The sequence below is a fragment of the Balaenoptera musculus genome, chromosome X, assembly GCF_009873245.2.
Source record: "Balaenoptera musculus isolate JJ_BM4_2016_0621 chromosome X, mBalMus1.pri.v3, whole genome shotgun sequence".
NCBI lineage: Eukaryota > Metazoa > Chordata > Mammalia > Artiodactyla > Balaenopteridae > Balaenoptera > Balaenoptera musculus.
Genome location: NC_045806.1, coordinates 15,243,036 through 15,268,101, shown reverse-complemented (window position 1 = coordinate 15,268,101; position 25,066 = coordinate 15,243,036). Strand labels below are relative to the sequence as shown.

The 25,066-nt window shown below is 41.3% G+C and overlaps 1 protein-coding gene and 1 non-coding gene across 8 annotated transcripts in view; one reads left to right on the top strand and one right to left on the bottom strand.

The window, feature by feature from the left end:
• The window catches only part of PPEF1 (protein phosphatase with EF-hand domain 1), a 147,223-nt gene that overhangs the window by 110,489 nt on the left and 11,668 nt on the right, over nt 1-25,066 (bottom strand). For 6 of the 7 annotated variants that reach the window (XM_036841022.1, XM_036841027.1, XM_036841025.1 and 3 more), the window contains 3 exons: nt 16,537-16,623; nt 13,123-13,222; nt 7,002-7,165 (listed from right to left, as the gene is read on the bottom strand). In XM_036841022.1, coding sequence (XP_036696917.1) covers nt 7,002-7,050 — 49 coding nt within the window. In that variant the 5' untranslated portion in view covers nt 7,051-7,165; nt 13,123-13,222; nt 16,537-16,623. Of the gene's footprint in view, nt 1-7,001; nt 7,166-13,122; nt 13,223-16,536; nt 16,624-25,066 lie in introns of those variants that run through there. The other variant, XM_036841028.1, reaches the window with a different exon arrangement.
• LOC118889351 lies at nt 20,582-20,688 on the top strand. Its single transcript, XR_005018488.1, has one exon. It is a non-coding gene; the product is annotated as a U6 spliceosomal RNA (small nuclear RNA).

Here is a 25,066-nt window from a genome sequence, read left to right as displayed (position 1 = left end):
AGGAATCATCTAAGATAAAGTCTGTCCCTCACAACATTCAAATGTCTAATGTAGGAGAGAAATCAGATGGCAGAATAGAAGGATATGGAGCTCACCTCCTCCCACAAATACATCAAAAATCCATCTACCTGTGGAACAATTCTCACAGAATACCTACTGAACACTGGCAGAAGATATCAGACACCCAAAATTACAAGAAAGATCTCCACATAACCAGGAAGACCCCTCAATGTTTTTAACTGGATTCATGTTTAAAATGGGAGAGATTTCGTCCTTCATATTCCCCTGTAAATTCTCAGCATGGAACAGAGACTCCAGTGCCTGCTATGTTCTCAGTATTTCTGGCAGAATGAATGAATGAAACCATTGTACATATTACTTCATGTTATATAAAACCACATTTATTGGGGCTTCCCTGGTGGCGCAGTGGTTAAGAATCTGCCTGCTAATGCAGAGGACACGGGTTCGAGCCCTGGTCTGGGAGGATCCCACATGCCACGGAGCAACTAGGCCCGTGAGCCACAACTACTGAGCCTGCACGTCTGGAGCCTGTGCTCCGCAACAAGAGAGGCCGCGATAGTGAGAGGCCCGCGCACCGCAATGAAGAGTGGCCCCCGCTTGCCACAACTGGAGAAAGCCCTAGCACAGAAACGAAGAACCAACACAGCAATCAATCAATCAATCAATCAATAAATCTTTAAAAAAAAAAAAAACACATTTATCGTTCAGAGCATTTGTGCTTTCTCAGTATTTTCATGCATCATGAATATAGGTGTATTATATTCAGGAATAAGTAACACAGTGCTTGTTTAAAAAAATAGAGTTTAGGAACTTCCCTGGTGGTGCAATGGATAAGACTCCGTGCTCCCAATGCAGGGGGCCTGGGTTCGATCCCTGGTCAGGGAACTAGATCCCACATGCATGCCACAACTAAGAGTTTGCATGCCACAACTAAGAAGCCGGTGAGTCGCAACTAAGGAGCCCGCCTGTCACAACTAAGGAGCCCGCCTGCCACAACTAAGACCCCGTGCAACCAAATAAATAAATAAATAATTTTTTTTTTAAAAACAGAGTTTAGGGGATTAAGAGGTATAAACTATTATGTATAAAATAAGCTACAAGGATGTATTGTATAACATGGGGAATATAGCCCATATTTTATAATAACTATAAATGGAGTATAACCTTTAAAAATTGTGAATCACTATATTATTTACCTGAAACTTATATAATATTATACATCAACTATACTTCAACTAAAGAGAAAAAAAATAGAGTTTATAAAGGTAATACATGCAAGACCTCTTCAATAAAACCAGGTGGCAACTGCAAACAGAAAAAAAAAAAGGATTATATACCATGATCAAGTGGGATTTATGCCAGGAATACAGAGTTGGTTCAATATCTGAAATTCAGTTAATGTACAGTACATCATAGAATAAAGAACAAAAACTACATGATCATCTCAATACATGCAGACAAGGCATTTGACAAAATTAAATACCACTTTTTAATTTAAAAAAAACAATAAACTAGTATTAGGGATGAACTTCCTCAACCTGATAAAGAGCATCCACAAAAAAGTCACAGCTAATATCACACTTAAAGGTGAAAGACTGAATGCCCTCCCCCTAAGATTAAGAACAAGACAAGGAAGCCTACTCTTGCTTTTCTATTTAACAGTGACTGAGACTGTAGCCAGGATAGTCAGGCAAGAAAGTGAAATCAAAGGCACAGAATAGAAAGGAGGAAGCAAAACTTCCTCTATTTGCAGATGACATGATTTATAAATAGAAAATCCTAAGGAATCCACTAAAAATCTATTAGAGCTAATAAATGAGTTTAGCAGTCTCAGGATACAAGATCAATCAATATACAAAAATCAATTGTTTTTCTGTACACTTGCAATGAACAACCCAAAAATGAAATTAAAACGACAATTCCATTTATAATAGCATCAAAAAGAATAAAATACTTGGGCTAGATTTAACAAAAGAAGAGTAAAACTTAAACTCTGAACACTACAAAACATTGCTGAAAGAAGTTAAAGACCTAAATAAATGGAAAGCTATCCTGTGTTCATGAAACAGATGACTTAACTGTTAAGATGACAATACTTCCCAAACTGATCTACCGATTCAACGTAATCCACACCAACATTCCAGCTGGTTTCTTTTGAGAAATTGATCCCAAAATTCATATGGAAATGCAAGGGACCCAGAAAGCCAAAACAATCTTGAAAAAGAGAAACAAAGTTGAAGGATTCACACCTCCAATTTCAAAACTTTCTACAAAATCTACAGTAAGCAAGACAGTGTGGTACTGGCATAAGGATGGACATATAGATCAATGGAACAGAACTCAAGAGTCCAGAAATAAACCCTGACATTTATGGTCAATTGATTTTTTAAAAAAATAAATTTATTTATTTATTCATTCATGCATCTACTTATTTATTTATTTTTGGCTGGGTTGGGTCTCTGCTGCTGCGCGTGGGCTTTCTCTAGTTGCAGCAAGCAGGCGCTACTCTTAGTTGTGGTGCGCAGGCTTCTCATTGCAGTGGCTTCTCTTGATGCAGAGCACAGGCTCTAGGCACGCGGGCTTCAGTAGTTGTGGCTCGCAGGCTCTAGAGCACAGGCTCAGTAGTTGTGGCGCATGGGCTTTGTTGCTCCGTGGCATGTGGGATCTTCCCGGACCATGGCTCGAACCCGTGTCCCCTGCATTGGCAGGCGGATTCTTAATCACTGAGCCAGTAGGGAAGCCCTGGTCAATTGATTTTTGACAAGAGTGCCAAGATCATTCAATGGGGAAAGAATAGTCTTTTCAACAAATGGTGCTGGGACAACTAGATATTCACATGCAAAGGATAAATGTGTATCCCTACCTCATAACATATATGAAAATTAACTCAAAACTGATCAAGAACTAAATGTAAGACCTAAAAATACAAAATTCTTAGAAGAAAACATAAGCACAAATAATCTTGAGTTTGGCCCAAAAGCACAAGCAACCAAAGAAAAAATAAATTGGACTTCATCAAAATTAAAACCTTTGTGCTTCAAAGAACATCATCAAGAAAATGAGAACACAACCCACTGAATGGGAGAAAATATTTGCAAATCATACATTTGATAAGGAACTTGTAACTAGAATATTAAAAAAACTCTTACAAAAAAATATAAAAATAAATAACTCAATTAAAAAACTAGCAAATGGGACTTCCCTGGTGGTGCAGTGGTTGAGAATCTGCCTGCCAGTGCAGGGGACATGGGTTTGAGCCCTGGTCTGGGAAGATCCCACATGCTGCAGAGCAACTAAGCCCGTGTGCCACAAGTACTGAGACTGCGCTCTAGAGCCCGCAAGCCACAACTACTGAGCCTGTGTGCTGCAACTACTGAAGCCCACACGCCTAGACCCATGCTCTGCAACAAGAGAAGCCACCGCAATGAGAAGCCCCCGCACCACAACAAAGAGCAGCCCCCACTCGCCACAACTAGAGGAAGCCCGTGCACAGCAATGAAGACCCAACGCAGCCAAAAAAAAAAATAGCAAATGATCTGAATGGATATTTCCCCAAAGAAGATCTACAAATGTCTAATGAACACATGAAAAGATCCTCAACATCATCAGTCATTAGGGACATTCAAATAAAAACCCTAAAGAGATACCACTCCATACCCACTAGGATGGGTATAATCAAAAGGACAGACAATAACAAGTGTTGCTGAGGATGTGGAGAAATAAGAACCCTCATACTTTGCTGGTGGGAATATAAGATGGTGCAGCCACTTGGGAAAACAGTTTAGAAGTTTCTCAAAATGTTAAACATTGAGCTACCATATGACCTAGCAATTCTACTCATAAGTCTATAGCCAAGAGAGTTGAAAACCTGTTTTATATAATAACTTTTACGTGAATGTTCATAGTAGCATTGCTCACTATAGCGAAAAAATAGAAACAATCCAAATGCCCATCAACTAATGATTGGATGAATACAATGTAACATAATCATACAATGGAATATTATTCAGCAATAAAAAGGAATGAAGTTCTGATTCATGATACAACATGGTTGAACTTTGAAATACTACACTGAATAAAAGAAGTCAGACACGAAAGGCTCCATATTGTCTGATTACATTTATATGAAATGTCCAAAACAGCCCAAATCTATAGAGAAAGAAAGTAGATTTGTGATTACCTAGGGCTGGGGAGATATAGGGTAGGAGAGTAACTGCTAATGGTTTTGGGGGCGGGGGATGAAAATGTTCTAAAACTGACTGTGGTGATGGTTGTACGGCTCTATGAATATACCAAAAATTCACTGAAGTTTACACTTTAAACTGGTGAATTGTGTAGTATGTGAATAATAAAGCTGCTATTATTAAAAAGTGATCCAGGAAAACAGTTTGGCATTTCCTCAAAAAGTTAACCACAAAACTACCATATGACCCTGAAATTCCTACTACTAGGTATATACCCAAAAGAATTGAAAACAGGGTCTCAAATAAGTACACGTACACTCATGTGCATAGCAACACTATTCACAATAGCCAAAAAGGTGGAAAAAACCCAGATGTCCATCAAATGAATGGACTAAAAAATGAGATATATACATACGATGAAATATTATCCAGCCTTAAAAATGAATGAAGTACTGATACATGCTACAACACGGATGAACCTCAAAAACATTATGCTAAGTAAAAGAAGCCAGACAAAAGGGTCACATCGAGTATGATTCTATTTACATGACATGTCCAGAACAGGTAAATTCATAGAAAGAGAATACAGATGGGTAGTTGCCACGTGCTGGGGGAAGAGGAAGTAGGGAGAAACTGCTTAATAAATAAGGGATTTTACTTTGGAGTGATGGAAATGTTCAAGAACTAGATAGAAGTGGTGGTTACACAACTTTGTGCAAATGGCACTGAACTGTTCCTTTTAAGATGGTTAATTTTGGGCTTCCCTGGTGGCGCAGGGGTTAAGAATCCATTTGTCAATGCAGGGGACAAGGGTTCAAGCCCTGGTCCAGGAAGATCCCACATGCCACGGAGCAACTAAGCCCGTGCACCACAACTAGTGAGCCTGCGCTCTGGAGCCCGTGAGCCACAACTACTGAGCCCATGTGCCACAACTACTGAGCCCACGTGCCACAACTACTGAAGCTCATGTGCCTAGAGCACATGCTCTGCAACAAGAGAAGCCACTGCAATAAGAAGACCGTGCACCGCAACGAAGAGTAGCCCCCGCACGCCGCAACTAGAGAAAGACCGCGCAGCTACGAAGACCCAGCACAGCCAAAAATAAATAAATAAAATAAATAAATTTATTTTAAAAAAAGATGGTTAATTTTGTGTTACATGAATTTCACCTCAATAAATTATTTAAAAGAAACAGCAATCCAAAAATTGAAGTTAATGTTCCCATTTACATGTAACATTTTAAAAGCTGAACAGTATATCAAAAAGAGAGAATTTACGTTTACAAGTTGGGCTTGGCTTTTTTTTAACCTAAGAAATATGGCTAAATTTTTAAAACTCTGGGTAATCTTAGGTATAAAAAGAGAATAACCCTCTGTACTCTCATAATAAATTACTACCATGGAATTAGTTCAGTTGGAGCTTTTGAAAGATTTATTTCATGACATGCTGACAGAGCTGAAAGAGTTAGTGCATCTCCTGTTGCCCCACTGTCAGAGATTAACTTGCTAACTCACTGGCACAAGTCAGCTGGGAGGGAGACCAACATTTGATTCCCAAAGGAAAACATTCCACACTAATTAGAATAGAATACTCTGCATCCTAAACTCTGCATCTTAAGCCTGAGTAAACTGCTAAAACCAAGATGTGGAACAGAAATTGGGAAAATTATCTGTAACCTAGATAACAAAGGAATGGAGTTTAAGAGCAAGTTATTCACACAAGCACCCCAGCTTGTTTGTTTCTGGTTTAATTTGCATGTGGAGACTATGTCCCTTAAACACTCAAGTGAGTTTCAACTAGATTCTAGTATCTATGAGAAAGAACGTCAGTACAAAATAAACAAAGGAAATACTGAAGCCTCTAATTACATGGGGGTAGTGGGGGGCACATCATCTATTTAGAAACAACACACTTTCCAGGAAGCAGATAATCTAGCATTTCTCAAATTCTATGTAGACTATTCTAAAAACATGAAGCAAATCTCATGAAGTTCTGTATTGAATAGCTATAAAAAATCTGATCATTGAGTTATAAAATCTAATAAAAATTCAATGGTGGGCTTCCCTGGTGGTGCAGTGGTTGGGAGTCTGCCTGCTAATGCAGGGGACACGGGTTTGGGCCCTGGTCTGGGAGGATCCCACATGCCACGGAGCAGCTAGGCCCGTGAGCCACAACTACTGAGCCTGCGCGTCTGGAGCCTGTGCTCCGCAACAAGAGAGGCCGCGATAGTGAGAGGCCCGCGCACCGCGATGAAGAGTGACCCCCGGTTGCCACAACTAGAGAAAGCCCTCGCACAGAAACGAAGACCCAATACAGCCAAAAATAAAAAAATAAATAAATAAATTTTAAAAAGTTAAGTACATTGGAAATTGGAAGTAATGTTAAAAAAAAAAAAAAATTCAATGGTGCTACCAAATGTCACATAGGTATGGATAGAGCTGTTTATAAGCGTACTGAATAAACAGATATAAATTTACAGAGAGGCTTTCTTGTTCCCTGCCACTGAGTTTTAAATTGAGATTTTATATTGGTACATTTTCAACTGAAATCAAATCAAACATAAAATATCTCTCAGATAATACTTTATGGCACATCATAAATTCAAAGCTACATCTTCCTAAAGGTAGTTTCCAATGTTATCCCAATATTTAACCTTCAGTTCAAGTGATGATGCCTCATGCAAAATCACTCTGGGCAGCTTGAGAACTGTGTGTGTAAATGAGAAAGGGGCAGAGGGTGAACCCAGCTCACTCTCCCCTTTTGATCCAGGAAGACAGGCACACTTCTAGCACTCACCTGTCTCAGATTTCTTGTCTTTCACTGAAGACGAAGTGCCACAGCCCATGTCTTGTTAATCATGTATGTTCATGAATCAACTTCTCACTCTAAAACAGGGTGAAAAGTGCTTCCCTTTACTCTGCGAGGAGCCCCTCCTGACTGATCCACTTCGGTCACAGATCCTGATGAGGAGGACACACGAGGGAGGGAGGAAAGCGGCCGTTAACAAGGTATCTAAGGGCTGCTCAGCAAGATTCATTTTACGCTTCTTCTCAACTGCTGTTCATCATGTGATATGGAAAGTGATCAGACATAGTCTAATCCTGGTTTATTTTCCAAAACACAGAAGCAGCAACAGAGCAGCTATAGATTGTTTTTCTGCAACACATAAATTACATTTTCCCCGTGTCTAGGTCAGATCAATACTCTATAAAATAAAGCATTAAAATGAAAAGAAAAATGGAAATGTAAGATCATACAATTTTCTAATTGAAATAAAGGGAATGGGATATGAAGGATATGACATAATCTAACCATTTTGCTTTTAAGTTCAAAATAGTTAAATCTATCTGGGCTTTTAAAAACACAAATTGGAGAATGGCTATGAGACAACAACAACATATTTATACAACTATGCCAAAATTCAAATCAAAATGAGTTCTTTGACACTATTTCTCAGAATCAGTCAGGGCACTTATTTAAAAAAAAAAAAAAAAAAAAGAGGAGGCTTCAAGGCCTCCCCAGAAACTAAAGCATCAGAATCCAGGAAGTTCCCTTTTCAAACAAGCTCTCCAGGCATTTCTGAGGCCCGTCCAAAGTCTGCCCTCGCACTCACCAGGCCTTCCGATGGCTCAGCTGAGACTGCTACATTGGATCTTCCACAATCACTCCATGGGAGTTTTCAACAAAATTCCTTTCTGTAGTAATCCCACCTCATGCCTTTTTGGGGTGATGTTTCCTTTATTTCGTGATGCTCCAAACCAGCCTGTGCTAATCTATTTGCATTTCTTCATAGTAACAAAGTCAAAGAACAACTGACTTGGGACTCTGCCAGGCATGCCTATTTTTCGTTAGTACTACACTAAATGCTGCAAGATTGCGACTCAATGAAAGAAAGGGGCAAAACAAAATGAGCAAAATACTTGAATTATGGAAATATTTTTAAAACAACAATAACCTTAATAAACATATTCTGATCAGAGCTAGGCTTGATTCTATTATGTATTGAATTAATTAATCCTCCTAAACTTTGGGTTATTTCCAAATTTGATAGGCATTTCTTACATATCTCTCTTATCTACATCAGGGGTAAAAAATGTCAACAGGGTCAGCTCCAAGGGCAGAAAACCCTTGTGGCATTCCACTCCAGACCAATCTCTAGGGTTACTACAGACCCATTACATTCACACTCTCCTACTCCTTCAGTTAGGTGGTAAATTTACCCATCGTAAGCATCCACTTACTTATCTATGAGACGTCCTCGTAAATTTCGCTATTTTAATGAAATTAAGATATATAATTTGACACCTTGACATTCCAGGCTAGCCAGCAGCAGCAGAAGAAAAAGAGGAGGAGGAGGAAGAGAAGAAGGAAGGAAGGAAGGAAGGAAGGAGGGAGGAAGAAAGGAAGGAAGGAAGGAAATCAGTTTGCCATTACTTTTAATAACATAATTATAGACATTTAAAGGTGGTAGACTTTTAAAATTACCCAGAATTTACACAAAGTGCAAGAAAACCAAGCCCTTTGTCTAAAGTCATATAGACAAACTGGCTGTCAAACTCTGTTGCATATTAGCATCACCTGGGGAGCTTTTAAAACTCCCAATGCTCAGATGGCACCTCACCAAATTAGTCTCTGGGGATTTAAAACACAGTGATGCCTGGGTCCCATCCCCAGAGATTCTGATGTAATTGGTATTGAGTGGGGTTTGGGCATCAGGGAGGGGGTGTTAAAAGCTCCCCAGGTGATTCTAATGTGCAGCAAAGTTTGACATTCTCTACTGGAAACAATGTTCTAGGGAACCCATGGTGATGCCTAGTGATCATCACATTTTCCTCTAAATGCTTTGACTCCATCTGTTTGGAACAGAATTTTTCCAGAGGTCATGTCAGGCTTATAAGGCAGTGGCTTCTGGCATCTACTCTTTGCTTGTCTTTGAAATTGGGGCATTATTTACCCATCACCTCTGTTCTCTCCATTCTCAGACATTTCTCAAAGGTTATCTGCAGTGCCTATGAGAACACGTCTGCTGGGTTCTTCCTCACCCTTTGAAGTAGTTCATTTGGTCCTGGTGAGTTTCTCCAAGTGCCTAGATCCATGCTCTCCTATATGAGTACCACAAAACTTACCAGGGGAGATTATTTTAAAATGCAGACTCCCAGGCTTTACTGCCAATGCTTGGATTCAAGCAGTCCAAGGGGGCCTGGGAATGTGCAATTAAAAGTGCACCCTTCATGGGACTTCGACACAAGCACTCCCCATATCTCAGTTTGAGAAACACTGCTCTCCATATCTCCCTTGGGCTTTGCTTCCATCTTTATGCTATTTTTTTCTACCCCTTTTTATGAATACGTAAGAGTTAGGCATTGAGTAGGCAACACTGATGCTACGATAGGAAGTGATATATTTCAAACTCAATTTTTTTTTCCAGAAAAAAAGCGCAATCTCTCTTCAAAGGCATTTGGTTCTCAGCCACTCCTCAGTCAATTCATTACACAACAAACAAAAGTCCATATAAAAGATTCACTAGGAACTAAAAAGCATCAAACTTGAATATATTTCTGCTAGACTGTAAGCTCCATGGGTACCTTTATTTCTAAATACTCTTTGAATCTCTGGCACCTACACAGTGCATTTCACATAGCAGGTGCTTGATAAATGCCAAATGAATGAATGAATGAATGAATAAGGGAATGCATATTTCTAAGCCAGGGTCCTTTAAAAAATTAATGCTATAAGTAATTATTAGTCCATCATTTCGTGCACAGATACATGCTATTTGATTACACAAAAGCCTTTTATTAAACCAGAAAATGGGTAGTACTTATATATTCATTTTTAAAGAAAAACTTTAAATCATGATAGAAAGAAATAAGCATTGTTCTAGAATTCTTGGGTTATTAGAAAAAATAATTTGCTATTAGAATTTTTACATTATTAAATAATAATAATTTAATTTCCTTAGGTAACAGGTAAAACAAAAGAGTCAGGTCATTTTAATTATCACCAAAACAAGAGCTGGTTAAGGCCAGGTGCCACTTACTACTCCCCTACACTACCCAAGCTAAACTGCAATCACCCACTTAAAGGCTGAGAGGGACACACGTTTGTAAGCAGTGTATGTCCCTTTGAGGACAACCCTGGGTGGTGCAAAGCTGATAAAAATGATTTGGGAATTTTCCATTATTTGGGACAAACTAAGCTTCTTCCACTCCCTGCCCTCTGTCAGCATCAGATAAACAGTGTGCTAAAGAGGTCTCTGAAGAAATGATTTCCCTAGGGCCTGAAAGGAGTTCTCCAGCTCAAAAGGTGGGTAGTCTCTGCAGCATTCACAAAGACCCAAGGATGCCGTAGTCAGTGACATAAACCACTTAAAAGGTGGATCTTGGCAAAAAACAGCTTGAAACTTGCTCAGTGCTGCTGCCCCTACCAATATATACCAAGGGTGGTTTTAAAGCATAAACGTAAAATAGTGACTCATCATTGGCACTCACTTATAATCTGCAAAAGGAAAGTCTTCCAATGCTTCTGCTAAAAGGTTTTCACTGTGCGTGGGGGGGGGGTGGGGGGGGGGAGGGTACAGTGGGGGAGAACTGTTTGACGTTGTTCAGTTCTTTTCATCTTAACCACTATTCATTTCCCAAGGTGAAAATACAAGGAAAGAACAAAAGATGGCCCTTGGAGCCAACCCAACCTTGGTCTCCAAGCACCCTCCAAGTGCTAGCCCAGCCTCCCCAAGTTGTTCTTATTTATTCTTGATTTTCTTTCAAAGTGCATCTCTATTGAACGCCCACACCTTGGCTCAGCCACCTTGACCTTGATTCTGCTCCGCCTCTGGCATTCTAGATGTGACTTGTGTAGTTTCCCATGCTAGAAGCTCAGCTTTTCCTACAGATGCTGACTTTTGTGAGAAGTTTGTACTCCAGCCTGCCCCCAAGAAACCCAAATCCAGAACCCATAGTCATTCAACTGGCACCATACCCCAGCCCCCAGAGTGGGAGGTGAGCAGGTCTAATTCCTCCCCCTTGGACTGTGAGACACAAGCATGGAGGACAGATGTCTCTTCAGACTTACGCTGCTGCATTCTCTTTGGCATTCATTGAAACGGAGGTTCTACAGCCTGATGTCTGTGGACTAAAGATAACGAATGGGCATAGAGCTGGGTAGAGGAGTCCCTGGCAGACCGCTCTAGAGAGGCCCCTTCCACCACTACTCTTCCAGTAGAACACTGTAGCATTTGCTCCTGTGAGGAGTCTTAAATGAATAAAGGGAGTTCTGTAAGATGGAGCTGGTGATTATTCCTGGGTCCATGAAAGGGTAAGAAAAAGGAGGAAACGATACTGACCACCAGAATGTATCTGAGGGTGTGTGTTGTTCTATCAGACAGGATTGTAATCAGGAGGCAGCTAGGCCTAGCGCCAGGTTTTCCAAAGTGTGTTTGTGGAAGAGGAGTTCTATGTGGTTTATGATTCTAGAAATAAGACCCCAAAAAAAAAAAAAAGTCCCACCATCAAATAAGTTCAGGAGAAGTAGGATTAAACAGGTTCCTTTACTGCAGAACTCCTCAGAGCCTCCTGGGTGTTAATATGCATCTCTAATACGAATCTCTAAGAAAGAGCTATAGTGTGCACTCTTTCCCAAATAGTCTAGCAGGGGACACTTTTGAGGTAAAGCATTTCAAGAACATCTATTGTTCCTAACTGCCTAATGCTGGCCCAATGGAGACTGGGGTTTAGAAGTCAGACGAACCAGAGTTTAAATTCTTCTCAGCTAGTCATTAATTCCTCTGCACCTCAGTTCTCTCATAAGAAAATAGGGATAATAACACCTACCTTACAAGACTTGTATTAAAGGCTAATGAGAAGATCAATGGTGGAAAAAACCGACTGGAACAAAGAGCAATTCTTCTTAGCTGATGAGTTAGGAGGAGCCATGCACGGGTGGTACCCACTGTGGTTGACGTGTTGAAACAAAACGTGTTTGCTCACATCTCTTCCTTCAGAATGCACTGTCTGGGACCTCCCAGAGGTTAAACCCCACAGGTGTCTGTCTACTGGTTCTGGGATAATTATAGACTCACAGAGAAAAGGACTCTTTTCCCCTGAGACCGCTAAGATCTGAGAAAATGCTTTACCAGTAATAATAGTAACAGCTAAAATCACTACTATTTATTAAGGGACTATTTACCCAGCACAGTGGGTACTTTATATTTCTATTATTCCAGTTAATCTTCACAGCAACTTTCAAGGGGATATCATCACTCCCGTATTAGAGATGCAGAAACTAAGACTAAGAAATTAAATATCAGACTCCATGGCACAGCTGAACAGTGGCAGAACTAAAGACCCATTCTGTTTCATGCTTAAAGAACAAAAATGTCTGTCCACCAAAAAGTTAGCTGTGCCTTGGTTTCAGGATCCAATTTGATCAATCTACAGAAGCACTAAATCACTAAAGAGAATTCTTGAACATTGCAAGGAATTCTGTTTCCATTTCTTACAGATAGATGGAAATCCTGTGGTCCTCTGTGCCAACAAGAGGGCAAGGGAGTTAAAGGAAGTTTTCTGAACATGAAGTTGTATAGTGGGCAATGACCCATGAGGGGCCTGGAAGGGTTTCTCAAAGTATCCCCTCCCTCATTTTCTAGCTCTCACCCAAGTGACCACAGAGTTTTCCCAAGTATCGAGTTCATCTGAAATAGGCTACAACCCTTCAGAATGCAAAGTCACCTGTATACCTTTTTAAGCTGATGACAATTGATTTGTAATCAGCATATCTGAGAAAAATCATTCTGAGAAATTGCAAAGCAATAAAATAAACTTCAAGTAGTACACATTTCCTGTTCCATTGCTACACAATGTATGTTTATAATGTAGATTTCTGCTTGCCCAAAATACCTAAGAACAAACAAACATATTACCTGTTTCTTCTGCTTGGCCGATGCAGAGGTTTATCCTCACTCCAGGTGTTTCAAGAGAAACAAAATCAGAAAAAAACTTCTCTGTGAGGGATGCAGAGATCTGAAAGAAAAGAGGTACAATTCCAGCTCTCTCTGGAGCATCCCCCTACACATACTTACACACACACACACACACACACACACACACACACGCTCCATACATCTCACATTTCTGCAGCTCTCTGCAGGGAGAGCTCTTGTTTAAACAAATCAAAAAACAAATACACATGCATACACACAAAGAAATAACTCGAACAGACTTTGCCTTTCAGCCTGGAAGGTGAGCCCAGAGCCGCAGATCCAGGAGAGGCTAGGCTGGCCCGTGAGCCGCAGCTGTCTGCCCCAACCCTGCCCTGTTCCCAGTGAAGAGATAAAGGGATGCACTCAAGTAATGCGCTGTGGTCACATGACTGCTTCCAAGGGGACCAGGCCACTGTTTGCATAAACAATCTGATCAGTACAAAATACAAAATAAATTTTGGTAAATAAGGGCAGAAAAGCACTTAGTAGCTGATCTTTAGGTCAACTGAGGATAATTTTTAGGAAACATTATAGTAACCTGGGCACGATTAAGAAAAGGAAGTGGGAACACTAAACATTACTCCTTAGGATTTGAAAAGGCATGGGTTTAAGAGAGTAGCCTTTGGGTGCCATACTGCAAATTCATTTCTATGACATTTTTATTCTTCCAGTTATTCAATTAGCTGCTTGTTGAAGAAGGTGAAATGGAGTCCCCCTAACACTGAGTTCCTCTGTGGAGTTTATGATTAAACTCTCTATCCCAAACTTTATTCCCTTTCTTGCCCCGCACCTGTTCCCCTCAAGTTGAGGAGTATCAAAGAAAAGGGAGGATTGAAACTGAGCAGGACCCTGCAGGGGACCTCCCAGGTACAAAAGCCCCTCAATGTCCCCTGTTTCTTGTTTGTAGAAAAAGGCGTTAGTCTCCTAGGCTTCACTGAGTTCCAAAGAGCAGACACGAGCAGTTAATGATGAGGACAACAGTCACAGGACTCCTAGCTCCTCCTGAAGGGATACAGATAATCTAATGCATATCTGAGTTATATATCTGAGTTGTTCTGCAGAAACTAAGACCCTTCACCCAGTGGAGGATGGTGACTCCATGCTGACCACAAGCACACAGACCCCAGACTGGTTGGAATCAGAAGGTTGAGATTCCCGAAACACCACCCTGCTACCTCACCACCAACCAATCAGAGGAAGCTCCACAAGCTGATCATGCATCCTATGACCCTCTCCCCTAACACTGTCTTTAAAAACCCTTGCCTGAAAGCCATCAGGGAGTCCGGGTCTTTTGAGCATAAGCTGCTCGTCCTCCTTGCGTGGCGCCCTGCAATAAACCCTTACTTTGCTACAAACACCCACTGTCAGAGTTTGGCTTTCTGCGCCACGGGCACATGAGCCCTTGCTCGGTAAAAAATGTATCTGTGAGAGGGAGATTCACCTCCCATCATCAGCAAAACGGAAAAGGAAAGTTGACCTGTGATTTTTGCTGAGTTTGAGAAGGAAGAGGAGGAAGACACAACTGAAAAACTGAAGTGCCAGTGTCAGTACTGGATGTCACCAGCCTCAGTTCTGCTGTCCTTTGAGGCAATCCAGAGGTGAGTGATCTTGTTCCTAGAGTCTCATGCTGACTGCAGCTGCACCAACAGCAATATTCCTCCCAAACTCTTCCTAACTGGTTACACAGCGTATGTATTTTTGAGCTTACTGGCCTTAGGCATCATGAGCTAGGATTTAAAGGTCTCCAGCCATAATCATTTGATAACTCCACCCAAGTTGGTCTTTAGTCAATTCCTTTCTGCAATTGAGAACCACAGGAGATCCAGTAAAGTGGTTACCTAGCTTACTATTCAATCTAATGGAGTCACTTTAAAAATAACTGGAAAGGCAGTTCTGGGCTTCTGTACTCCTATTAGCATATTAAATATTATCAGAGGGCCTCATTATGAGGTAATACAAACATACAGGTTTCCATGGCAGGGACTCCAAGACTAGAACCTGATGTGAGGCTGCCATACACACTGTAAATGAGAATATAATTACCCAGGCTCCCCAAAAATAGTGGACAATGTCACTATATGGCTGGGTTTCCAGCCAAATGCCTATTCAATCCACGTGATTAAATGATGGCTACGTCTAGTTACAGTTGTTCAAATGTCACCTCCTCTGCGTGAAGCCTTTCCTGAATCACCAAAGGGGAGTTAGTCATTCTGTCTTCTGGCTCTCAAAGCCATGTGTGTGTCCAATTATAGAACTTTCCAAAGTGTGCTGTAATTTGTCCTTTTACATGTGAAATCCTGAAGGAAAAGGATCCATTTCATTCCTCTTGGCATCTCCAGTTCCAAATGCATAAGAGGTACTGAAGGGGAGCAGGTTTTTCCACCCAAAATATGCCACTTTGGCATGAGAATTATTTTGAGCTAAAGGCAATCAAAAACCCAACAGATTCAGGAAAAGTTCTTTACCTCCCCCTCAACTGCCTAAATTTACATTGAAAAGGGGCCCTGTGCCAGGAAGAGAACTATTACCAGAGATACCTTTTTACCTAACAAACTTATCTGTATTACAGGGCAACCTCTGTTTTCCAAACCTCTCCTCTGCCTGCCTGCGAATGGCTTTCCTTTTCTTTGTATCCCCAGACCCCCACCCTTTTCCTTAGCTCAGGACGTTATATAAGCTCCAATTATCTGGCTACCTTTTGAGTCTTCATATCTTTATGGGATTCCCATGTGTACATAATTAATTTGTTTTTCTCCTGTTAATCTGTCTTATATCAATTTAACTATTAGACTAGCCAAAGAACCTAGAAGGGAAGAAGGGAAAATTTTTCTGCCCCTACAGTACTCACTAAATATTTGTTCAATCACGGAAAGAACTCATGATTTAGGTGGTTATTTTAACAGCCAGTCTCTGGACCATGAATTGGATTGGCTGTGACCTTTATGTGATTTGTCTAAAATTTAGAATTTGCTTAAAATGAAGAACTTCACCATATTTTTCCACTGTATGAAGAACACTAAAATGTTACTTTGAGCACCACAAAGAGTCCTGTAGCCAGCTTCCAATTGTTAAATGAACCAGCACTGATGTATGGGAACAAATCACAATAATGATAATAACATTTATTGAGCACTTACCATATTCTAGTCACTTGTTAATTTTAAAGGTGTTAATCTTATTTAATTCACACACCATCCTATGAGGTATATACTATTATTATCCCTACTTACGTATTAGGAACTATAGCCCAAAGTCAAACAGCAAGCGAGTGGCAGAGTTGGGATTTGAACTCAAGGCACTTTGACTCTAGAACCTCTATTTATGATCATTACACTATACTGCTTCAGTCAGTACCTTGTGTGTCTGCAAAATGAAGCTTCCAGCCTCTTCGCAGATGCTCTCTGACTTTCCTCCAGCTAGGCAGGGCTATGTTCTCCCGGCCTGAAAAAAGAAAAAATGATGGGCAAAATACCATTAACTCACTCAATAACAGATTTATACCCCCAACAGGCAAGTTGGGTCAATTTATCTGTCAATGGGCACATCGTCATATGAAAACAGCCAATAGGAAAGGTGAGAGTTCAATTTCCCCCTTGGAAAAGGCCATAGAAATTACAAATCATCCTGAACTAAGATGCACTGGGCTCTTCTACTCAATTCCACGCATTTTTATTGGGCTCCCTCTATGTGGCAGGCACTGTGCTGAGAAGCAAGGACATAAATGGTGAACAAAATGGGTATGATTAGGTGAGGTAAACACATAGGTAAATAAGAAATCAAAATAAAATTACAAATAAAAAGTAACTCCCCTATTGGAATATAAGCTCCAGGAACCTAAAACAGTGCCAGGTGCATAATTGATATTTATTACATGAATAAATGAAAGCAATACAGTATGACAAAGTCTCTAATAGGACAGGTATGAGGCACAGAGAAAGAGCCCTACCCCAGAAAGGGTGATGAAGCAAGGCTTTCTAGAAGAAGTGATGCCCTGAGACCTGATGATTTCACAGCCAGAAGTTAGGAGTTAACCAGAAGAAAAGAGGTGAGGGAGAAAAGAGAGTGTTCTTGTAGGTATGTACTTAACAAGGATGTGAAATGGGAGAGATGAAACAAAAATCAGAATGAAGTGAGTCCCTAATTATAATGCTGCAATTAGACTTATAAGCAGGTAGAAAAAACTGTCCATCTGCTGTGACTGAAAAATGGTGGCCTCTCCACCTCTGCAGGCTGGATTTACTCTTTCTTGGCTGTCTTGGTGGTCTCTCCTTCCTTTCTCACTTCCCCACTCCCCTACTGGGTTTGCCTTCACCTTCCAAATAAACTTGGTCTCAAATGCTTGTCTCAGGGTCAGCTTCTGAGAGAACCCAAACCAGGATGCTCGGTTAGTCTATGGTAGTAGCAAGCTATAGAAAGACAGAGAGGAACAGAGAAGACTGGTTTCCTCACAAGGGAGAAATTGGGCATTGCAGGCAAACCTCTACTATTTCACAAGCTTCCTGAAGCTGGCCACAGTTCCAATTTCTACCAAGGAAAAGTCATTCTAATGGGCAGCTCCTATAATTGGTCATGACACACCCTGGGGAATATGCTAGAATCTAGGCAAAGCAGCTGGACTTGGGAATAGACTGAGAAAAGAAATGATGTGTGCAGATCTGTTTGGTGCTGAGTACTTAAGGTGTCTGCCCACTCATGGCCCCTGATACCTTAATACCTGATAGCGCCAAAGTGGGGAACTCAGATGGGGCTGGCCTTCCAGCTCTGACAACTCTCAGCTAGCCCTCTGGTGCTGGGGCTGTTACCAAACTCAGGTTCAGCTGCCTGCTTGAAAGCCAGTACTCGAGAGACGAGTGTTGGCTGGAAAGGAAAGGCTGCTTTATTCAGGACGCCGGCAACCTGGGGAGAAGGTGGGCTAGTGTCCAAAAACCAACTCTGAAGATTCTGTTCAACCATGAAAGTTTTTAAAGGGAGAATCATTTGGGGAGGGTGGTCAGAGTCTTCCTTATCTTCCAATGTGTTCAGACTTTAAAGTCTGTGGTGAGGTAACAGGGCAGAGTTCCTGGGAGCTTGTGCTCAGCCTGAAGTTACCATCCTCCACCTGGGTGGGGCCTTAGTTCCCTGCAGAAGAACTCAAAAGTATTGTTAGTGTATTACTTGAGGAGGAACCAGGACCCTGCTGCACTGTTGTTTCTTGACTGCTCCTTCCCTGTTTCTGCATTCCCTCCCTTCTCTGATTAGCAACTGTTTGAATCTGCCCTTTGGAACTCCAGGAAGGTCAAGGAGACTGAATGAAGCCTATTTCGTACAAACAAGAAACAGGGGACACAGAAAGGATCTGTACCCGGGAGGGCTCCACAGGGTCCTGTTCCATTTCAGGACCAGTGGTAAGCAATCACACCCAATCCCAGCTTCCTAGCACCTAGCAGTCTCCAAACTGAGGTACCTGCCCCACAGTAAATACACAGAAGGTGTGTTGGACAATAGAGAGTAAAATATTAGAACTCATATTTTCTTATTCTTTCTGAATTTTCTATTTTCGTTTATGTTTGGTAATGTAAACAAATATGAGTTCAGTAGTAGTAGTTGTAAATAAATAAATATAACTGTATCAGAAGTCCATTCTCAAAAAGCTTTCACTGCGAGAGGTTCATGATCAAAAACATTTGAAGAACCTTGATTTAAAGAGCCTGCTTTCTTTTGAAGAGAGGGAAGGAATACTAAGTAGTTTTACATTTTCATAAAGAGAAAGGATCAAGCATATTTCCAGGGATGAGTTCTGGGTACTGAAAAACCACATTAAGTAGGAGAAAAGAGAGGTCATATTTGGCAAGTCATTAGAAAGTTATTAAAATAAATCAAAGGTGGGTTATAAGTCACTATCAGGTGAAAGAAATTCATAAAGGCCAGGGCTGGGCAGATCTGTCTATTGGGGTCACCTGGTCAGCAGCCACAATGGCAGGCTGAAATAGCTGTCCTGTGTTGAAGTTTATAAATTCATCACTGAAAGGCTCCATCTTGGGTACAAAAGTTGAGCTTTCCATGGTTGTGACTTAATAAATACAAGATTAGTAGATACCAGGATTTAAATTTTGACCACTGATAATCTAACCCTAGCTATGTCCTAGATGGCTTGAGTTTAAAACAAAGCAAAACAAAACAAACAAAACAACTCCTTACATTAACCTTGAATGTTCATAAATCAAATGAAAAAGCTTCACAGAGAGTAAGAGGGAATAAGGACACTCTACCCACTCTACCCTGTCTCTCCCACGGAATGAGGCTATAAAACCTGGACAAAGGGTTTCCCTGGTGGTGCAGTGGTTAAGAATCTGCCTGCCAATGCAGGGGACAAGGGTTCGAGCCAAGGGTTCGAGCCCTGGTCCGGGAAGATCCCACATGCCACGGAGCAACTAAGCCGGTGCACCACAACTACTGAGCCTGCGTTCTAGAGCCCTCAAGCCGCAACTACTGAAGCCCGTGCGCCTGCAACAAGAGAAGCCACAGCAATGAGAAGCCCGTGCACCGCAACGAAGAGTAGCCCCCGCTCACCACAACTAGAGAAAGCCCGCGCACAGCAATGAAAACCCAACACAGCCAAAAATAAATAAATTAAATAAATAAATTTATTTTTAAAAAAACCAAAACCTGGACAGAATCCATGGGCCAGCTATTTGAAGACTGGCAAATTCCAAGATGGCTCCTAATGATCCCTGCCTCCTGGTGTTCATGCCTTTGTGTAATCTCCTCCCTTTCAGTATAAGGCTTGACCTAGTGACTGCCTTCTAATCAACAGAATATGGCAAATGTGTTGGCCTGTCACTTCCGTGACTAAGTTATGAAAGACTGTGACTTTCTGTCTTGCTAGCAGACTCTCTCTATTGCCTTCACAACTCGTGTGCTTTTGATGAAGTAAGCTGCCGTGTTGGAGAGGCCCACATGACACAGGACTAAGGGAAGTCTCTGGCCAAAAGCCAGCAAGGAACTGAGGCCCTCAGTCAGACCTCAAGGAACTGAATCTTGCCAACAACCACGTGAGCTTGGAAGCAGATCCTTCCCCAATTAAGCCTTAAGATGACTGCAGCCCAGCCAACACCTTGATTGCAGCAGCTTGTGAGAGATCCTGAAGTAGAGGGCCCATGTAAGCTTTGTCCGGATTCATGACCCACAGAAGCTGTGAGATCACAAATGAGCGTTTTAAGCCTCTAAGTTTTTTGTAATTTGTTATACAGCAATAAATAAGTAACACAAGGACTCTAGAAAGTAAATAGCAGAAGCCATACTGAGGAAGATCAGAGTTTGAAGTACCACCACGCTGGTGGTGAGTTGACCACTTTTTCCCCTCCAATTCCCCCAGACTGGATTCAAGGAAGCAGAAATGAAAATCAAAAGCACAGTGAGAGTGCTTGCTTCGGCAGCACATATACTAAAACTGGAACGATACAGAGAAGATTAGCATGGCCCCTGCGCAAGGATGACACGCAAATTCGTGAAGCATTCCATATTTTTCAATGTTCATTGCAGCGCTACTTACAATAGCCAGGACATGGAAGCAACCTAAGTGTCCATCAACAGATGAATGGATAAAGAAGATGTGGCACATATATACAATGGAATATTGCTCAGCCATAAAAAGAAACGAAATTGAGTTAGTTGTATTGAGGTGGATCGATCTAGAGTCTGTCATACAGAGTGAAGTAAGTCAGAAAGAGAAAAACAAATACCGTGTGCTAACAAATATATATGGAATCTAAAAAAAAAAAAAGGTTCTGATGAACCTAGGGGCAGGACAGGGATAAAGACGCAGATGTAGAGAATGGACTTGAGGACACAGGGAGGGGGAAGGGTAAGCTGGGACAAAGTGAGAGAGTGGCATGGACATATATACACTACCAAACGTAAAACAGATAGCTAGTGGGAAGCAGCCGCATAGCACAGGGAGATCAGCTCGGTGCTTTGTGACCACCTAGAGGGGTGGGAGGGAGGGAGGGTGGGAGGGAGGGAGACGCAAGAGGGAGGAGATATGGGGATATATGTATATGTATAGCTGATTCACTTTGTTATAAAGCAGAAACTAACACAGCATTGTAAAGCAATTATACTCCAATAAAGACGTTAAAAAAAAAAAAGCACAGTGAGCTAACACTGTACACCTATTAGATTTTTTAAAAATTCTAATAATATCCAGTGCTGCCTAGGATATGGAGCAACTAGAACTCTTATACTTTGCTGGTGGGAATGCAAAATGGTGCAGCCACTCTGAAAAAATAGTTTGGTAGTTTTTCATACAGTTGAACATGCATATGGCACTTGCCATATGACATAGCAATCCTACCCATCCGTGGATATTTACACCAAAGGAATGAAAGCTTATATTCATACAAAAACCTGTACACAGGTTCATATGGTCAAATACCGAAAACATCCCAAATGTCCTTCAATGAGTGAATGGATACACAAACTGTGGGACATCCATACAATGGAATATTATTTACCAATAAAAAGGACCAAACTACTGATACACACAAGCTGGATGAATCTCAAAGGCATTATGCTGAAAGAAGCCAGGCTTAAAACGTTGAGTACACTTATATGACATTCTCGAAAAGACAAAACTGTAGTAATGGAGAACTGATTAATGGTTGCCAAGGTTTATGGGGTGGGGGGGATATGACTACAAAGGAATAGCAAGAGGGAGTTTTGGAGGCGATGTTCTGTATCCTGATTACGGTGGTGGTAACACTAATCTACCCATGTGTTAAAATTCACAGAACTGTACAAGTCGGTTTTACTGTACACTAATTTAAAAATAAATTTTTTAAAAAACTTCAGAGCTGGCTCTGGCTTAGCACCTTTGGGTCTGTAGATATTAAAGTGTCCATGGGCTGACTCTGACTGCCAAGGGCCTTCTTAAAGCACAGCCAGAAGCAGTGTCTGCTGCTGTAAACTACGAGCACTAAGGAAAACACTTGCCTTTCCCTCTGACTTCACTTTTAGCTCTCTATACATGGGCAAAACTCAAAAAACAGAGATCCCAGTGAGAAAACGCACCCCATCCATCCTTTACTTAACAGATACTTACTGAGCAAGTTCTAGCTACGAGGCAGGGATACAACAATGAACACATTCTGATTCATTTCCCTACCAGGTTCACAGTGTAATGAGGGACACGGGCCCGTCCACAAATAATTTCAAGACAGGAGGTGTAGGTACAGAGATATGCCATGTGCTATTGGAGCCCAGAAGGATATGAGCCCTGCCAGGGCAAGTCAGGTAATGCTTCCTAGAGCATACAAAGTGGAGAAAGGCATTCCAGGGAACTCGGGAGCAGGTTACATTTGAGTAATGTTTCCTGAGACTAGGGGATAGCGGGTGTATACAGCAGAGGATGGGGATGTGAACCTGAGGAGGCAGACTGGTGCCAAGTGTGACTGTTCTTGAAAATCGCAGCAAAGAATTCATACTTTAATCTGTCAGTTAGGGATTGCAATTTCAAATGCTTACATAAGCTGGAGTACATAATATAAATGAATAAAGCAGCCTGGGTGGAAATGATGGGACATTCTAGAGAGTTCTTGTCTAAATGAGGCAGCTGCTACTTACCAGTAGCTCCCTCTTAGGCTGCCATCCAGAAATCCTGGCCCAGTGTTACCCAGTGTAATTTTTCAAGAGAAACTGACATACTTTTCTGTAAAATCTCCCTATTTTTAAATGTCAGTATGAGTATACTTCTACAAATTATAAGATGCCATCGATTACAAAGTGTATTATTATTTTATGTACGAATAAGAAAGAAAAAAGCCACCCATCAAACAATGACACTCCATTGATTTTAAGGCACGTTCCAATTTCAGAGGTGCTAAAATGTGAAAAAATGTGCATCTTAGAATCAATGAAATGCAGTAATTCTCATTTTCTCAAAACACTGTATAGACTCTGGGGTGAGGCTGCCAGATTGCCAACTCTGTTTAAGTGAAGGGGAGCCTAAGAGTAATCTGATTAGATTCACACTTTAGGAAGATCACTCTGAAGGTCAGATGTGATGACCTGGGAAAAAGCCAGCCAGAGAAAGACCAATGAGGAAGCTCCTGCAAGGATCCAGGAGATGGATGATAAGTGCTGAATTAAAGCGGTGGCAGTGGAGACGAGGGGCCAAATGTGAAGGCCTTTTGCTTTTTAATGTGAAAGTCTTTTAGGTAATAAGTCCCACAGGTCCCAGACTGGGTACAGGTAGCAAGGGGGACAGAGGCATCCAGAATGATTCCAAGGTTCCTAGTTTGGAATACCAGATGGATTCATCACTTCTTCAACAATGCTCACTGGGTGCCAGGCACTGCACTGGGCCCTGGGGGTACAGTGGTGGATAAGACAGACATGGTCCCTGCCCTCTCGTCATTTATGGTCTAGTGAGTGACGCCATTAATTGCGGTAGAGTGTTACCGGGTATGGGGTAGGACATGAAGGGGGACAGGCGTGTTTATGGTGGAGAAAAATAACGAGTTAAAATGTCCCATAGCCAGTAGAAGCTCCTTTTAAAGCCCAGAAAATAAATCAGGTCTGCAGATTCTGATTAAAGAGGTCATCAGGTTACCGATAACAGCTAAAGTGATTAGAGAAGATAAAACAGGCAGGGAGAGCTTGTAAAGTCACAAGGCTATAGGGGCAAAATCAGAAGCCCGGGGGAATAGGGACATTTAAAGGGAATGAGAAGGAAGGAGCAAACAAAGGAGACTAAAAAAGCAACAGTCCGGAAAGGAAGAGGCCCAGGAGAGAGGGGTATCTGTAAACCAAGGGAGACATATTATCATATAATCCAATATGCCTTTATCTATAATTACTGCACAGAGTAATTTACCTTGGCAATGTACAATTCAGATTTTCAGAGTTTATGGGTGTTTTGCATGAATTCCAAATAGGCTTATCAGAACTGCTTATTTAGAGAGTTGTGATATTTTTAAATATTGCCACAATCTGTTCGTTTAGCTTGCATGTGCTTGCGTTTTGCAGGCGCCTCAGTTTGACATCTAGCATGAGTCAATGGCAGAGCAATGTAATTCCTTCTATTTTTCCTTCTGCAGGAGCTATAATCCGTCATTCCAAGACAAATGTAGAACAAAGAATACACATTTATGCAATTCCCTCTCATGTCAAAGCACTGCGAATTGGGCAAAACTGACCTAGGCACAGACAACGGAGTCCCCTTGCAAGATCATCACGAGGGCCTTGGCCCAGAGCTCTGTAACAGGTGAGCCTGTGATATGGTAAGATACTCTGGTCCTCTGGACTTGTTCAGAAAGGCCCTTCATTTTATGGGAGAGGAAACCAGGCCCAAAGAGTTTAAGTAGCCTCCCCAACATCATAGTTGTACAACTTGGTGGCCAGTACTCTTTCTATTACATCAAGGTGATCCAATTCCACCCTATAAAGATAGCTCCAGGGATTTCCCTGGCAGTCCAGTGGTTAAGACTCTGCGCTCCCAATGCAGGAGGCACAGTTTTGACCCCTGGTTGGGGAACTAAGATCCCGCAGGCTGCACGGTGTGACCAAAATAATAATAACAAATAAATACCTTTCTAAAAGATAGCTCCAATACAATATATATTAAAGTATGACAAACTCCATACACAAAACATTAACTCTACTAGAGTTGGCCAAACAACTAGACAGAGGAAGGCTAACTTTTAAACATATAGTTCCATGTCTACCCAGATTTCATTCAGTTTATCTGCTACTTTAAGAGTTTTTATCCTTCCCTCTAAGTTTTACCAGTTCCACACAGGTTGAAGGAAAACAGACTCCTAGATTTTCACTTTGCTGGTTGCTGAATCTTTTAGTCTGACCTGCAGGCTCAGGACACAATCCATCGTCAAGCTTGTAGATTTACTTG